The sequence below is a fragment of the Mastomys coucha genome, unplaced genomic scaffold (genome assembly GCF_008632895.1).
Source record: "Mastomys coucha isolate ucsf_1 unplaced genomic scaffold, UCSF_Mcou_1 pScaffold11, whole genome shotgun sequence".
In the NCBI taxonomy this organism is placed as follows: Eukaryota; Metazoa; Chordata; class Mammalia; order Rodentia; family Muridae; genus Mastomys; species Mastomys coucha.
In genome coordinates this window covers 14,597,851-14,614,768 of record NW_022196893.1, presented here as the reverse complement: position 1 = coordinate 14,614,768, position 16,918 = coordinate 14,597,851, and the positions used below count along the sequence as shown (strand labels likewise).

Sequence of the window (16,918 nt, the reverse complement as noted above, 5' to 3'; positions counted from 1 at the left end):
TAGGCTGGGCAGCACCATTCCCTAGGCTGGGCAGCACCATTCCCTAGGCTGGGCAGTATCATTCCCTAGGCTGGGCAGCACCATTCTCTAGGCTGGGCAGCACCATTCCCTAGGCTGGGCAGCACCATTCCCTAGGACAGAGTCCCAACCTGGAGGGTTGAGGGGAAAGCAAACTGAGCACCAGCATTCATCTCTGCTTCTTGAGTGTGGACATGGCATGACCAGATGCCTCACATGCCAGCCACCCTGCCTTCCCTGCTGGATGGATTGTGTTCTGGAAGTGTGAGCCAGAATGAAATCATCCTCCCTGGAGCTAGGTTTGTCAGGTATTTTTGTCAGAGTCATGAGAAAACATTAACACATACTCCCTGACCAAGAGTTAACAAGTTCAGATGAACCTGAAGTGAGAGGGAAGGCCAGACCACATGTCACGATCGCCCTGTGTCCTCCACCCAGAAAGACAGCACACTTAATCCCTGCAGAGGACAGTCACCTGTCCCCCATGCAGGAGGCAGAGGAGCTGGGTCTTAAGCCAGAATGGTCCAACCTGGTCCCAGCATCACCATCCTCTGTCTCCTCACTCTCTGGTCTCCTTGTCCTCTTGTCTTAATGTCTCTGGGGTGGGCAGGAGTCTCAGTCAGTTCCTGCCACTGTATCCCTCAGAATCTAGCACAAACTGTGGAGTGAGGGAGGTGTGCATAGATGGGATGGAATAGAAACATGGCCACCAGTGTGTAGAAGCTTTGGATCCCTTAGGATCCCAGCTGCCCCACAACCTGTTCAAGCTAGAAAGCCTGGGCCTACCCTTCCACATACACAGTCTTAACACTATCCAATGCCTAAGCCCAACAAAGTGCCTCCTGCCTGAAGCCCTCACTTCCTGGACTTCATCCACCCTCCCTGGGCCTTGGTTTCCCCAGGTGTTCCCTCAGCCACTCAGTGGATCTTCCAGTCCTTGTATCTGCCCACTCAGAGCAGCTGCTCTGCCCAGAATGTGCCAGGACAGGGTCAGTACAGGCTCCACCCACTCATATCTCTGTTCTGCCTTCACCTAAAAGGGTCCTAGCCTCTCCTGCTACTCTCTGCTCCAGACCACCTTGCCCTCTCACATCTCTGGGTATGCAGGCTCTCTCTGCCCTCTCCGTTGGCTTCACAGAGACTCACCAATGAATTCCCAGTGTCTGGAGTCAAGCCCAGACAAGGTGCTTGGCTAATTCCTACCAAGTTACAGACCCTGCAAACTGGAAAATGAGTACCAAGGGTGACCATCAGGATGGGCTGCAAAACAGCCAAGAAGTGGAGTCTCTGGGCAGCAAAGATGCCTGTGAGAGAGTGGCAAGGAGGAGGCAGGAGGGGCGTGACAGGAGGGGGGCAGAAATGGGGCAGCATGCCTGTGAGAGAGTGGCAAGGAGGAGGCAGGAGGGGCGTGACAGGAGGCAGGCAGAGACAGGGCAGGCCATTGATTGATTTTGCTATCATAGGAGGTAAAGATGTTATGAGTAACCAAGTAGATGCAGTAGAAAAGAATTACCAGACCAGTAGAGGGCGGGGGGGGGGGACTTCGATCAGTCCAAAAGAAAGCGGGGGTGGTGTGGGGACAGAAAGCTCAAAATGAGTGACAGAAAGGGACATGTTTTATATACTAGAAAACACTAAACAAACTTTTGTGGTTATCCAAACATAAAATCCTTTGCCAAGATCCTCCCACAGGGAAAGACATGGTAGAACCCTGGAGGTGAACCCAGAGCTAAATGAGAAGTGCCAGTGGGAAGAGACATCGCACGGGTGGGCATTGATCGGCACAGCTCCATTTCCACAGTGGGCCCCAGGAAGCTCAAACCCCAATATCCACTCCCACAGCCCATGCAGCCCAGGGGCTGATACTTCAGATTTCAGGTGCTCATTTTTAAATCATCGTGAACACTGAAGTGCTTTTAGTATACCATTATTGGCTTCGTAAGACATCCTAAAACCTGTGACATAAGATGGGATACAGATAAGCAAAAACTAAACCCTAAACCATACAAGAACTGCTGGGGAGTCCGGAGCTTTTAGAGGAAAACAATTGTCTTGTTTAAACTATATTTTTATTATTGTTGTTGTTGCTGTTATTTAAAGAGAGATAGTTTAGATTATGGTCCTTAAAAAAAAACAAAATGTACCACAGTGGACCACACTACACACACACACACACACACACACACACACACACACACACACCCTAGCAGGTCTCATTTCATTTGAGAAACCATTCTGTTGTAAATAGGCAATTAGCACTTAAGCACACCTTTCAAGGGGCTCGTGCATTAACATGAAAATACTGTAATTATGGCTAGCCAAAACTGCCCACTACAACCTCCAATCTCAGCTCTTTCGTCTTTATTAGAAGTTAATTTTCTCCCTTTTAGCCCCTAAAACACAGTTTGGCTTTGTAAGTTTTTTTTTTTTAATAGAGAATATAGAAAATTATTTTTTAAGTGAATCCCAACCCCTACAGCACGAGGCATGCTCTAGTGGTCTATACTGACCCCGCCCACCGGTTACCCTCTCTGGTGATGGTGGCTCCATCTGACGGTGGCTCCATCGGAAGCCCTGTCGGACAAAGTCTGACCGAAGGGCTACTAGATAGGATGCCAGGCCACAGTGGTAAAGAGAGAGGTCACTGTGATGGTTCATGGGGCTGGGACATTGGCCATGCCAACCTGGCAACTTGACTTTGATCCCCAGAACCCACAGAAAGGTAGCGAGGGAAAACCAACCCCACAAAGTTGTCTGTGACCTCACAGAAATCCCTCTATGCAGAAAGTAAGTGTTTTAAATAAGGGGTGAGTAAAAGCATGTTACACACTTTTACAAAAATGATCTCATATGACAAAGTAGAGTGACATTTTTTTAAGCCTAAAAAAAAAAAGCAAATTAAATAAATAAGCAAGAAACAAGAGTGACAAGAGGGAACTACAACAAACTGTAATATTCAGTCCTGAGTCTTGGCTCCTGAAAATGTCTGAATACTGACGTAGTGGGTAGTAGAATGATAGAATGAACTAGAATCCAATTTCCCACAAATGCACATGCTCAACAATATCTATTGTTAGCTTTCAGGAAGAAAAGATGGTACATTGGCTATTTTTGTTGATTTTTTAAAAATTTATTCTTTGAGAGCTTTATATAGGTATAAAATATATTTTAATGATACCTCCCCTATTGCTCCACTACCATTCCCCTAGGCTCAATGTTGTGTCCCCTTTCTCTCTCTCCCCATCTGTCTGTCTGTCTGTCTGCCTGTCTGTCTGTCTGTGTGTCTTGTTTGCTTACTTGCTTGCTTTCTCGTTATCCCTCTGTGTTCAGTTAGTGCTATCCGGATGCACATAGTAGGGCCATCTACTGGATTGACTACCACCTATCAGCGGGCATGCCCTAAAGAAAAATGACTCTCCCTTGCCCACCCCCCTGCAATTGCCAAATGGCTCCTCATCCGGACAGGGGCCTTAGGAACCCTGCCCCCGCTGGAGTGCTGACTAGCTTGATCTTGAGCAGGCTTATGCCAGCATCTGCTGTGAGTCCGAAACCATACCGTGCTTAGATTTTATTTTTTTAACTAAGGTGTCCCCACAGAAATGTTATCTCATCTTCGTATCCTCTTAATGTGCATCTGCCCAATGGTCCTTGCTGGACGCTGTGAGGACTGAACATCAGTCTCCTCATCTGACACCTTTAGGCAATGGCCCTGCTGGTTTCTCCTCCCTGCCCCTGGGCCTCTGTACTGCTGGGTCAGCCTGAGCCACCATGGCCTCTGGCCAACATTAACTGCAACCTCTCAGGTCCAGCAGCCTCCATCTCCTATGTTGTACTCATTCTCTACCCTGCAGCCAGTGGAGATCCCGAACACAGTGTGGCCTGTCCCTCCCTCAGAGCTCTTGGTGACCTCAGTGAAGCTAAGGTTTAACTTCAGAGGCTGAGGCTAGCGGCCTGCACCTGGGCTCCCAGCCTCTCCCAGCAGCAGGAAGTTCACGGCTCAATCTTTCTCAGCTCAAGCCCCTCCTACAGGGTCTTTCTAGGCAGCTCCCACCTCAGTCAGCTAACACCCCACTCTGTGAGTTGACTGGAGTTTTCCTCTGTCGGTTACTAAGTGGTCCCACCCTCTCACTGCGTTAGCTGTCACAACCTCAGAAAAGGTCACAACCTATGAAAAGGAAGACTGTCATAGAATCTTCATGTCAGGGAGCACAGAGATGTATCCACTGGGCTGAATGAAGACCCCTGTCTGTCTCCACAGCGAGGTGGGAGAGGCAGACCCCTCCACTAACCTATGCTGGGGCCATGACACCACAAGACTTGTGGACCCCAACTGCACTGGGGTGGATGGAACCTGGAAATTCTAGTCCCATAACCAAGGTTCAGGGCTCTCATTTGATTGACATGGACTGGGGGTGGCCAACCAGCTGCTGAGAGTAGAAGTGGCCCCAAGCCCTGACTTCAAGTTCTCTGGGTCTTGATGTATGCATAAGGCCTACCCATCCTGACACCCCAGCACTGGGAGCCTATCCCACCCCTCCCACCCTATGCTACCACGTAGGCAGTTACTGCCCTGTCTACCTCCACGACCGACCAGAGCCAGAGTGCAGATGCCCCCAGGCCACTGGACCAAAGTGGCCAGAAAGTACATCCAGGCAGTCATTGTGGGAGTGGAGAGGATGAGGGCCTGATGCTGGAGTTGGGGCCAGATGCACACGCAGATGAGAAGCACTCTCGGGAGTGGAGATGCAGAGAGGATAGATAAGAAGTCAAGAACTAAAGGAGTCAGATAGAAGTGGAAATCTGCCCAACTTCTGGGGTCAAGAAGCTGTGAGCTATGGAGCCCCTCCCATCCAAGTCCAAGAGGTGAGGGAGAGATAGCCAATCAGGGGTGAGGGAAAGGTGGCTGAAGAGGACCACCCAACTACAGCAGCATCGAAGATGTCTTTTCCAACAGGAATAATCAGAATGTGTAGCCTATGAGCTGTGTCCACTCTGCAGGGGGCTGGCAGGGCCAACCTTCCTGCTCCTCACCCACTTGAACTACAAAGAGGTAAATCAATCGTGCCGGCCTCGGGCCTCCAGCACAGTCAGCAGCATCAGGCGAGATCCAGCCCCGGGTTTGCAATAGATCTATACTTCCTCCCACCAGCCCCCCACTTCCTCCCTCGCAGATTTTAATTAAGGGTTTCCTTGCAGAAGACTGAGCTCTATTTAACTAAATCCTTGGCCCCCTTTTATATTGTCTTCTCTATCGTTCTATGCCAGGGTGCCAGGAAAAGTTAATTATAACTTCTAAACACTCCATTAAGCCCCCGCCCTCCCAGTCTTCCTCCTTTGCCCGAAGCCGAGCGACTAAATCAGCTGGTTCATCATGCCCTCCACAAACCTCATCCTGACTTTCTTCCATGCTCAAAGCTAAGCCGTCTTGGCTGAGCTAGCCTGGTCTCCATCTTCAGGCCTTCAGGGGCCCACAGGATGAACAAGAGCCAGGTGAGCTGGCTCACCCAGCACCACCCCCTCTCAGCAGGTGAGTGGAGAAAGCCAGCGGGCCAAGAGGACAGGTAACATCTGACATCCAGATAGGCTCCTGGATAGGCATCCAGACAGGATCCAGATAGGCGGCCACCAGCCATAGTTACATAGTTACATCGCTTGCTCCACAAGGCGTGGGGGTGGGGCAGAGCTCTGGAAAGTGAAGACCAGCCTGAAGGCCTAGTGATGCCCGTGAGGAGGGGTCTGGGGCAACCTGAACTATCCATCGACTCTGGAGAAAGCTGGAGGTAGCCCACTGGTCTCCGTGGGATAAGAGCTGGGGCACTGTCTGTGGTTGAGAGGGAAGAACAAAGGAAACACACACGCACACAATTCATGGATCAGGATGGGGACCAAACGAAATGACAAAGAAGCGGAGGGGGCCCAGGACACAGGAGGGAGAACTCTGCAGGAGTGTCAGTCAGGTGCCAGGTACAGAGCAGAGACTAGAGAGGGATGGGAAGGAAGGAGCTGCACACTACAGGGTGTGCAAAGGCTGAGACCTGAAGCTGCAAATGGGAATGAAGGCCATGTGCCGCCAGGCAGGGGCCAGGAGGCAGTCGTGGGCAGCCCAACTATGAGCTGGCATCTTTGCAGTAGGAATCCCCTGGTGTCCCCACCCAGGGAACTCTTAACCAAGCCAGCCTTGGGGAGGGAGAGGACTCTGTGCTGTCTGCTGATCACTGCATTGCCTCAGGCATTGTCCTCAGTCATTTCTTAACTTCTGACTGGGACAGTCACATGAGAAACACAGCACTGCTGCCCATGGCTCCAAGAACACTGATGGATGGATCCCTGTCCTGACGCAGACATCCTGTCTCACTGAGGCTCTGTGCTAGCTTTCACACCTCTCATCCATCCATCCATCCATCCATCCATCCATCCATCCATCCATCCACGCATCCATCCATCCATCCATCCATCCATCCATCCATCCATCCACGCATCCATCCATCCATCCATCCATCCACGCATCCATCCATCCATCCATCCATCCATCCATCCATCCATCCACGCATCCATCCATCCATCCATCCATCCATCCATCCATCCATCCACCCATCCATCCATCCATCCACCCATCCATCCATCCATCCACCCATCCCATCCATCCATCCATCCATCAGGAACTGGCCTGGAATGGAACTTCACATCTCTCCCTGAGACCAGCAAGGTGGGGAAGACACTGCCTGGGCTTCAGGCCCAGGATGTGGGAGGTGGCACAGCCTGCAGGCTGAGAAAAGCTCCTGGGTACGTTGGGATGGCTGAATAGCTAGGGGGGACTCTTGCCATTGCTGCCCACCCATCCCTCTCGGATAGACACATGGCACCAGTCCCCAGGAAGACCAGGTCCCCTCGGAGCCGGCAGCTCTGACTTTATCCGCTACAGAATAGCACTCGCTCCCCTTAAGGAACTCAGAGAAAGCAAGGCCATGAAGAAGGAAATCTCCTGATCCTGCCACCCAGTTGGCACTTCTGGAACCTTCCCAAGTTTCTGCCCATGACACTGCCATCCTGACTCACTATTCAGATCTGCCTTTGGAAAGCCATGGGGATACACATGCACTCTGCATGGGTGCTCACACATACACACGCACACACACACATACACACATGGACATACACACACACACAGACACGGACACACACATGGACACACACACTTGGGCACGGACATACACACACACACACACATACACACATGGACATACACACACACACACACATGGACACATACACGCGGACATGGACATGGACACATGGGACACGGACACACAGACATGCACACACATACACACACACACACACACACACACACACACGGACACGAACACACACAGACACACACATGGACACACACACACGGACATGGACATGGACACATGGGACACGGACACACGGACACGCACACACATACACACACACACACATGGACACGTGCATGCACTCAACTACCTCCCAGTCTGATTCTCCAAGCCCTTGGAAGTCTCTCTTGTCCCAGCAGGAGCCACATTTCACCAAGGCAGAGAGTTAAAAAGAGCCTGCCACACAAGGCCTGGCACATGGCAAGTGTCTGGCCTGTGGTGACCCTCACCCAGCCAAATGGAGCCTCTCATCTTTTGTCACTCATAGCAAAAGAGATAAAGAACTCCCCTGGGCATAAAGCACCCTGAGGAAGGCAGTCCAGAGTGTGGCCAGGGAGACACCTGGCTGTCGTTGGCCTTGGCTGCACACTCCCCTACCCTAGCCTTCATGTGTTCCAGCCCAAATGAGGCTGGATTAAAATTTCCCATTTGAAAAATCAATATTTAAAATGCCAAGCTTGCCAAGTGGAAGCAAAGCCTTGCTTGTAAATATTTGTTTCCCCTGGCAGAGCCAGGCCTCTCGCTCGCTGCAGCTACCCACCTCATGGCTGGCCCTCTGCGCCACAGCTCCCAGCCAGCTGCACGGTGGCATACCCGGGGACTGCAAAGGACTGCAAAGCCTGGCAGCCGCAGCCACCGGGGAGCTTCTCATGGAGGATCAACATATCTCCGTCTCCTCTCCAGGACGGCAGGCCTGGGCGCCAGGCTACCCAGGAGCCATCCATCTGCCCACCCCTCCCCAAGGCAGACACAGAGCCACCTCACTGTGACTTTCCCACAGATTCCAGAACATGCAAATACCCTTCCTTAGGTGTTGAGAGAGGAACATGCTGGTTTCTCTCAGCACCCAGACAAAGCCACGCCCACCATTACCTGTGGGGTCAGGCTCTGCTGCCGCCTACACCAGCTGCTGCCCACAAAAAGAACCACCTCAGGTGTATATACCTGCATGGGGCCACAGAGTAGAGGGCTATTCTCACTGGAGGCTGAACCACAAGCATACGAGTGGAGGACCTTCCCGGCATCACTGTTCCCAGAAAGCCATTCACTTCTCACCAGCTCTGCCATTCATTCATTCATTCATTCATTCATTCGCTTTGTGAACGCCTAGGCCAGGCACTCAGGACTAAACACACAGGTGGACCACACATATGGGAGCCGAGCCCCTTTGGGAGGGTCTCCGAGACCAAAACCTAACAAAGAAGTCACAATCAAGATCAGTGTTGGAAAGGGAGGCCCCAAGTGGGATGGGTGAAAGGTGCAAGACCCAGTCTGAGAAGGCAGGGAAGGCTCCCCAAGGTGGTGGACAGGCCCAGGCCCAGAAAGTGCAGGGCAGGGCAGGGATGACATGCTCCTAGGAGAGGGCAGCTCCAGATACCACATCCTCACAGGCACACCAAGTGCACTCAGCAGGCAAGACCTACCCAGCCATTCATTGAACTTCTTCACCTCGCTTGGGAGCCCCAGTTCCGTGAAGTCTCCAGCGTGGATCAGCACATCGCCATAGGGCATCTGGATGGGATCTGTCCTCGAGTGGGTGTCGGAAACACAGACAAAGCGTGTGTAGCCAGGCGGCTTTGGGGCATCGTGAGGCACTGGGTCCACCCTGCAGGGAGAGAGGATGCCGCAGGTTACTGGGGTCATGGGGCTGTGATCCTGCGGAGTGCTGGGTCTCCGGAATACAGCCCTTCCATGCTCCTCATCCCATCAAATCAGTGTCCAACTGAACATGAGCTTTCTAGAGGACCCAGCAACATGTCCTCGTCTCCTGCGCCTCAGCTTCCCCCTGTCCCATGGTGTCTGCTGGGTGGGATTTTGGATCACCATAGAAACTCAGGCCTAGGAGTGTCTATGAGGATGTTTCCTCGAAAGGTTTCACCCTGAATGGAAGGGACACCATTGGAGTTCCAGAATGAGTTTTAAATAGGAGAGGTGAGCAGCGGCGGTCATCTGACATCAGGCACAGTCCTGCCGTCCTGCTTCCCAAGCCATGACAGACTGTATCCTCGAACCGTGAGCCAAGACCAAACCCTTCTTGCTTTAAGCTGCGTCTGTATTTTTTCTTTTGTATTTTATTGTTGGTTTGTTTGTTTGGGGGGTTTAGGGGGTATTTTTGTCATAGCAACGTGGGAACCTCAGAGGACGGCCATGAGTATCTGATCATCTTGCCCACATACAGTGTTTACAATTACAGCCGCGATGTTCTGGACGAATGCAGCATTTCCCAGCTTTGCTCACGTCTGGACCTGTGGAGCTTTCACTACAGAAACACTCTGTCTCCTGTGCTAGCTGTCTCAGCTTTGGCTAGAAGTCAGATTTTTTTTTCAACATCTCAAAACCATCTTTCACCCCCTGGAGGCACTATTGCCCGGCTGATACTGTGTAGCCTGAAATCCCCGATCCATTCAAGAAAACTGGTCCTGAGTTCAGCACTCAGCATAGTGCAAAAGATGCAGAAGCCACATCCCCAAGGAGCATAGCAGCAGAGGGGCCCCAAAAGATGTGACAGTTTTGGTCATTTTGATACCAAGAGCCTTCTGGGATTGTGCAAGACAAGACCCCTGGAGTCAGAAAACCAGGTCCCTGAACCCAGCTTGGCCACTGTCACTTAGACACAAGCAGAACCCATGGCCGGGTTTGCACCTGAGCTAGAACATTCCAGAAATGAAAAGAGCATAGCATAAGCCCCATCCCTGTTCCCAGGAGCCCCCCGCAGCTGGCTGAGGACCCCACCATAAGCCTCTCATCCCATATTCTTCACAGAGCATATACACATCCTGGTGACTTCACCAGGCTCACAACGCTTAAAAACAACACGATGACATTTCAACAAGCAGCTCTCTCCAAACGAGTATGCCGCTGGAGGAGTCGTGTTTAAATCTAATTATGCGTCAAACCAAAAGCAGTACCGTATCAGTTACATAAATACTTTTAAAGACATCTTTCTAATTATCCTTTTTTTTTTCAGACAATATACTTCGAAGAAATTTAATTAACACCTTATGAGAGACATGGGTCAGCATGCTAATGTGCACGCTGCATCCTCCTGTTGGATCTGCAGCAGTGGAGGAAGCACACCAGCCTCTCCCCACCCCTCAGGCACCACAGGAGGAAGCACCCTTGGTCCCCTCTGGGGGTTGTTAAGCCTAGACAAAGCCCCAGTAGCTTGGAGCTAAGCTGACTGGGAAGACTGAGAAATTTTCCAAATGAGTCCAGTAGTGGGTGGCCGGGAAGGCACTGGGGTGGCGCTGGACCCTCGTCTCCTCTCTCCATCCACACATCCTGCGTTCAATTAGCACAAGTCCTGAGGATCTAATTGGAGCCCACTCCCAAGCCCAATGAGGGCCAGAGGGATGAACAATAAGGATCCTGCCCACCAGGAGCTACCGATTTGACTAGAATGTGACCCTGTGGTTCCCAGCTGTGATGGGCAATAGAAGGGCTGAGGATCAGAGAAAATCATCACTGTTCTGGGTTCCTGCGAGCTTCCAGAAGGAGGCAGTGTAGGAACAGCTCTAGAAGGGAAACCTCCCTGCAATTCTCGCCTTCCCTGTGTCCTCTGGGACTCAGCATCTTCTCTCCCAGGCAGTCTAACAGGCTGGGGCGGGGGAGTTTCCACCTGTGCTCTCTGCTCACCCTGACATGCTGGCTGGACCACAGGCAACAAATCAGCACTGGACTACTGGAGGACATAGGAACTTGGGCAAACCAAAAAGATCCATTGGTTCTCCCACCCATCACCCATGCACACATGCACACACACACACACACACACACACCACACACACACATGCACACACACCACATATACACACACCACACACATACACATACACCACACATATACACACATATATGCACTCATGTACATTACACACATATGCATATACAAACCATATACTTACATGCACACATATACACCACACACCATGCACACATACCACACACATACACATATACACACACATACCACACATACATGCACACATGTACACCAGACACACATGCACATATATACCATATACTTACATGCCCATATATACACCACACACATACACATATACAACACACACACACACACACTTTATAGATGACATAAAGTTATAGGGAGCACCTCAAAAAGATCAAGAGGAAGGAGAGGGAAGACACTGGGAGCACGGTGGGATCCAGCAGTCTCCTTAGAAGGCGACCTGGCCACCAGGCAGCCGAGGGCTCTCATCAACAGGGACGGCTATGGGAGCCGGAGCTCTTTAATTAACTTTACCTTATTTCCCTGCACCCCGAGGCTTCTGAGCACAGTGAAGACAGAAGCCTAGAGATCCCCAGAGAGCGAGTTAAAACCTCCTTCCCCAGCTCAGTTCTGCAGCAAAGCTGTTTGCCCAACCTTGAAAGAAAAGAGAGCAAGCTTCACTCCCAGTGTCTGGGAGCTCAGCACAGACCGTCTCTGCATTTGCTCTCTTCTCCTTCTTGTAACCCTCTTCTCAGTGTCTTGCTGGTGTCTCCCACTTTACAGATGACAAAACTGAGGCTCAGGGAAAGGCTATTTCACCCACAGTTTTAGCCATGGACCCTGGTTTCAGGGGGTTAGGGAGATCCTTCAGAGGGTAAAGTATCTTCAGCTCTTTTCCCCAAAGCCATCCCTGGACAGCACATGCCTAGTGTCAAGCACCCACAAAGGCCTCATAAGAGATGTGTTGCCCCTCAGTTGCCCCAGAGAAACATGGGGCTCCGAAGTCTGAGGTTCCTCTAATGCATGCAGCCATGGGATTGGGAACCGGCTGTGTTGCTTGAGGATTCTGAAAATGAGAAGCCGGGAGACTAGGACAGGCCATGAGTGGTGCTCTGCCTGAGACGGGCAGGTTCCAAGGTGGCCTGGCTTCCCTGCTCACGTACATCCTTTGGCCTATACTTTCTGCTGCCTCCCAGCCTTCAGCTAGCTGGTCCTTCCAGCTGGGATGGTGCACTCTGCTTCTCTCAATGCTGTAACACCTCTGAGCTGCAGGCCCTTCTAGATCCCCAGGGCTCTTCCTGGACACATCCTCCCTCCCATTTCCTTCCTTCTTCCCATTGGCTGTACTAGGGCCCAGGCACAAGCAGGGGCAGAGATGCCCAGGAACCAAGCCCGCCTAGGAAAGAGCGCCTACCTCTGTGACAGGGCCAGGAGCTTTGAAGAAGATTTTCCTGGAGAGTGATAGACAGAAGGATGTCTACAGAGTGTGCAGGGTCGAGAGCTAGACCAGCCAGGAAACAGCCTAGGCAAAGATCTGAGGGTAGGGCTGCGGAGATGACTCAGCCAGGAAAACATTTGCCTCAGAAGCAGAAGACTCTGAGTTCAATCCCAGGACCCAAAGGAGAAGTGGGCAGACGTGCATGCCTATAATCCCAGCACTGGGAAGGTCGAGGCAGGCTGGATTTAGCTTTAGTGGTAAGATCCAGGCCTCCAAAATCCAGGTAGACAGCTCGTGAGGAGACACACCTGAGGATGACCTCTGGCCTCCATGTATACACACACACATGCACACAGGCACACATGTATAGATATGCATATATATATGCATACACTTGCATAAACTTGTATGCATACACTCAGGCACATGATCACACACATGTGCACACATGCACATGAATATACGTATGGTCACACACATGTACACACGTGCACACACATTCCTATACACACACATGCACACACACACACACACACATATACAGACACACACAAGACCTGAGGCAGGAGGAAGGGTCAGGAAGCAGACGCAGCTGCTCTGTCTGTATCCCAGGCATGCAGGACAGGGCTGAGTTCTCTCCTCCTGCTTTGCCCCCGGCCCCTGCCCAGTTCCAAGCTGAGCCCCCTTCCTCTTGGCTAGTGAACAGGCTCTGTGTGCTCCCCTTCAGAAGTCCCTCTGCAGAGGGGATCAGGTATGAACCCAGTCAAGTGCAGGGACAGGGACAGAAGGTTCCTCCCAGCCTAGCTCTCACATTCCTTTCTCTACATTCTCCAGCTCACCGCACTGCCTGAGGGGCCCAGGTGACATTTAAAGGGTCTCCAGTGACCCCAAAAGGGCAGAGGGGAGAGCTGTTCATTTAACACCAATTATCTCCACCCTGAGACGCTTCATGGCAGACTCCAGTAGACCGTCCCTCCCTTTCATTGCCCACTGTTACCCCTGCATGCAGGGGCTTGATGCCTGGAGTGCTCGCCCGAGAAGCCCCTGGGGTTTCTCAGTCCCAGGCTCCGTAGCTAGAGGCCCCAGCTCCAGACAGTCATCACTCAGGCAAAGGCAGACCTGTTACCAGCAGGGTCTCAGGAGCAGCTGAGTAAATCATACAGCTCAATCAGAGGCCACGTTGAACTGTCACTGTTATTATTAAATATAAATTGTGTATTTATTAAATAGGACCACCGTTCTCTCACCCCAGAGACAAAGCCCATGGCAGTGATAAATCACTAGGCAGGGAGCAGCGATCATCCTCTATACCTCTCCCGCAGGCAGAGTGGCCACTTGCCAGGGAAATCCCCAACAGCCTGAGGACTTCAGATCTAGAGTCTGAATGGAAGGGACGGAAGGCAGTAGCCCCAGGGCCCTGTGCCTACCCAGACTTTCAAACTTCTCCTTGCAGCCCCTTCCTAAGCCCTGCCCACACCCCTGTGGCCCTTCAGCTCCATTGCTCATGGAAGCCAGGACCCTCCCTGTCTGGAGAGGCATCCCATAGAGCAGGCCCAAGGGGAGAGGTCCACACAAGGGAGATGCCCGCCAAACAACAAGAAAGCTGTCATGCTTTTTCTCCTCGGCTTTTACGGCTGCAGGTGTCCCACACTGACACGCTCTTAGGACCTGCTTCTCTCTGTCAGCAGATACCTGAAGCCCAGCAAGGGGCAGGCAACTGCCTCCGATCACTTCAGGCACCAAGCTTCACTCCCAGGCCTGAGTCAAGCTAAGCCCGTGACTACCAGCCACTCACGTGACTCGGAAGCACAGAGAGGATTGCACAGTCGACACCACTGCAAACAGCACTTTTCAGTTGGGGAAACTGAGTCACTGGGAGACACGAGCCCTACCCAGGTAGACCAGTCTGTGTTTCTAATCAACAAGCTGCCTAATTGTTTCCAAGGAACCTGAATAAAGAAACAAATGAAGGTGTGTGTGTGGGGGGGGGGGGGCTGGCCTCCACTGTCCCCTGGTCAAATGGGAGCAGCCACCATCTCTCAATCATCTATCAGTCCCTCACTGCCCTTCACCAGGCCTTGTACCCAGGCCCTCCTACACAGGCCCTGTACCCAGCTGGCACCTCTGAAATCTTCAGACACCCTCTCCTCATCCCATCCCCTGTGACTCCACCCTTCTCCTTCTGCTTGGCTCAGGGAATCCTAGTACCCCTTCCCAAATATCCCCTTTCCTCAGAGTCTCAGTAGACTCCTCTTAGCCAGAAGATCATTCCCGGACACCCCAAAATTGACAGACTCTCCTCAGCTCTCCTCTCCCATCGTCCCATCCGCATGGCTTTTTTCTCAGGCCAAGGTCTACCCAACCCAGGCAGAAGCACCTTCCACAGTAGCCCCACAGAGCGACAGCTCTGGGGCCCAGACACTCACAGATGTGTGTACCTGCAAACACAGGCACATATTAGCCCCTGCTGCTCTGTCTAAGGGCCCGGGGTTCTCCCTCATTCCCACAGGACAGGTTCAAGTCCAGCATCAGGGACTTTAGTATCATTTCCAGTCCTACCAACAACAGAGAGAGCCCAAGCAGGTTGAGACAGGCCTCAGGCTGCTAGGTCCCAAAGGCCAAGAGGGGGTGTGCCCTCAACAGGACATTCAGCCTTGTGTAAATCCTCTAATCTGCACCCCAAAAAGGGAGCCTGGGGGTTCACAATTTCTGGTTTCATGATCAAATCCTCGATCTCTCCATACAACCATCTCATTTTCAAACATTTCTGAAGCATCTACTAAGTTCAATAAAACAGGATGAAGGGCCACCAGGGTCCCTGGAGCCACCAGTCTGGGGTTTCCCTCACATCCCTCCCAACTTCAGCCTAGGTGGTCCCACAGCACAGAGCGGTTTGGGGCCACAAGCCCTGGAGTGTGTGTTTGCGGGTGTACCAGAAGCCAGGAGGCATCCACATCCCTGTACCCACCAGTCCCTGGGCATCTGCACTTACATCTGCACGTGCGGTGGCTGGAAGCGGCCCTGGTTGATATTGTAGAAGGTGAAGGCCTGGGTGGGATTGGAGCTGTACTCGTCCACCTCGATGATCAGTCTGCCATGTTGGTGCCGGCGAGAGGCCATCACGTGAGACTGAGAGAACGCCATGCCCAGGCCACAGGGGAGCAGGGCCAGGGCTTCAGCCTTCAGGATGCCAGCATCCCACCTAGGGCGCCACATGGACCTCCGTGGGCCTCCCGGGCATCTCCCACCGCTGCCACCACCACGACCGTTGCTGGGTCCCCCTCCAGACCTGCGAACAGACTGAAGAGATGGAGCAGAACCATGCGACAGTTAATCTGTTTGGGATTTGGTTTATTTAATGTCAGATGAAGATTTAGAAAGAGGGAGAGTGGGGGGGGACGAGGGGGGAAAAACACAGTCGCACACAGCTCAAAAACTCATTACAAATCTTTCCATCTCAGCAGTTTGATGAATATACTTTGGTAAAAAAGAAGAGAGAACGGAGGGAGGGGACCATGGGGGAAAAAAACTGAGATGCCATGGACGGATGCATGCATGGTCCAACATGTTTAAATACTTCAGACATTTTTATCCCCTCCAACAAGATTCTCGGAGCCTACAGAGTAGCTGAGCTGGGGACCAGACAATGGCTGGTATTTTGTAAACAGGGAAGTTACATTTTTTATTTTGCAGAAATGAGGAACAGGAAGGATCCCTCCACATCATCCCCAAAACACAGCCACACAGCCACACCCCAGCAAGCCCATGCAGGTGGGGACTTCACAGGGTGAAAATTCCTCCTTCAACATAAATTTAGCTTCAAGATGTCTTTCAGATGCACCCGGAGAAAGGGGATTTCCAAGCAGTGGCCGTGCATGCAATTCCTAGGCTGAGGCAGAGTGGTAGCCCCCAAGGGGGTGCGGGGGGAGAGCTGAAGTAAGAGAATCTCCCTCCTTATGCTGTGCCCCGCCCCCATCAGGATCCCAGGAATCCCAGATCTGTCAATTTATGAACCCGCTTAATCACAGTGAGAATTCTATAGTTTGGGTTTTTTTTTCTTTCTTTTTCTTTCAGTGGGAAGGTGTGATTTTATTGGACTAAAACTCCCCTGCAGCAGATCTGAGCCAGCTGTGTGGAGCCTGAAGGCACAGACCCAGCAAGTAAGACAGCATCCTGTCCTGGTGGGTTTGTGCCTGGTTATTGACACCGTGGTTCCCGCATGCTTATTCATAGTCATTTTTTTAACTGTGGGGGCAGGCAGTGACTTGAAGGGAGGGCTTTGTTTGTTTGGTTGATTGGTTGGTTGGTTTTTGGTTTGTTTTTTTTGGGGGGGGG

General features: G+C 51.8%; 1 protein-coding gene across 4 annotated transcripts in view; it reads right to left on the bottom strand.

The window, feature by feature from the left end:
* Mpped1 (metallophosphoesterase domain containing 1) overlaps positions 1-16,918 on the bottom strand; it is a 76,257-nt gene that overhangs the window by 47,739 nt on the left and 11,600 nt on the right. Inside the window, exons 2-3 of one of the 4 annotated variants that reach the window (XM_031351212.1) lie at positions 15,576-15,883; positions 8,840-9,021 (exon numbers count right to left, since the gene is read on the bottom strand). The exons of 1 other annotated variant lie outside the window; for it this stretch is intronic. In XM_031351212.1, the coding sequence (XP_031207072.1) occupies positions 8,840-9,021; positions 15,576-15,799 (406 nt within the window). In that variant the 5' untranslated portion in view covers positions 15,800-15,883. Of the gene's footprint in view, positions 1-8,288; positions 8,329-8,839; positions 9,022-15,575; positions 15,884-16,918 lie in introns of those variants that run through there. 2 more of the 4 variants (XM_031351221.1, XM_031351241.1) reach the window with 2 other exon arrangements.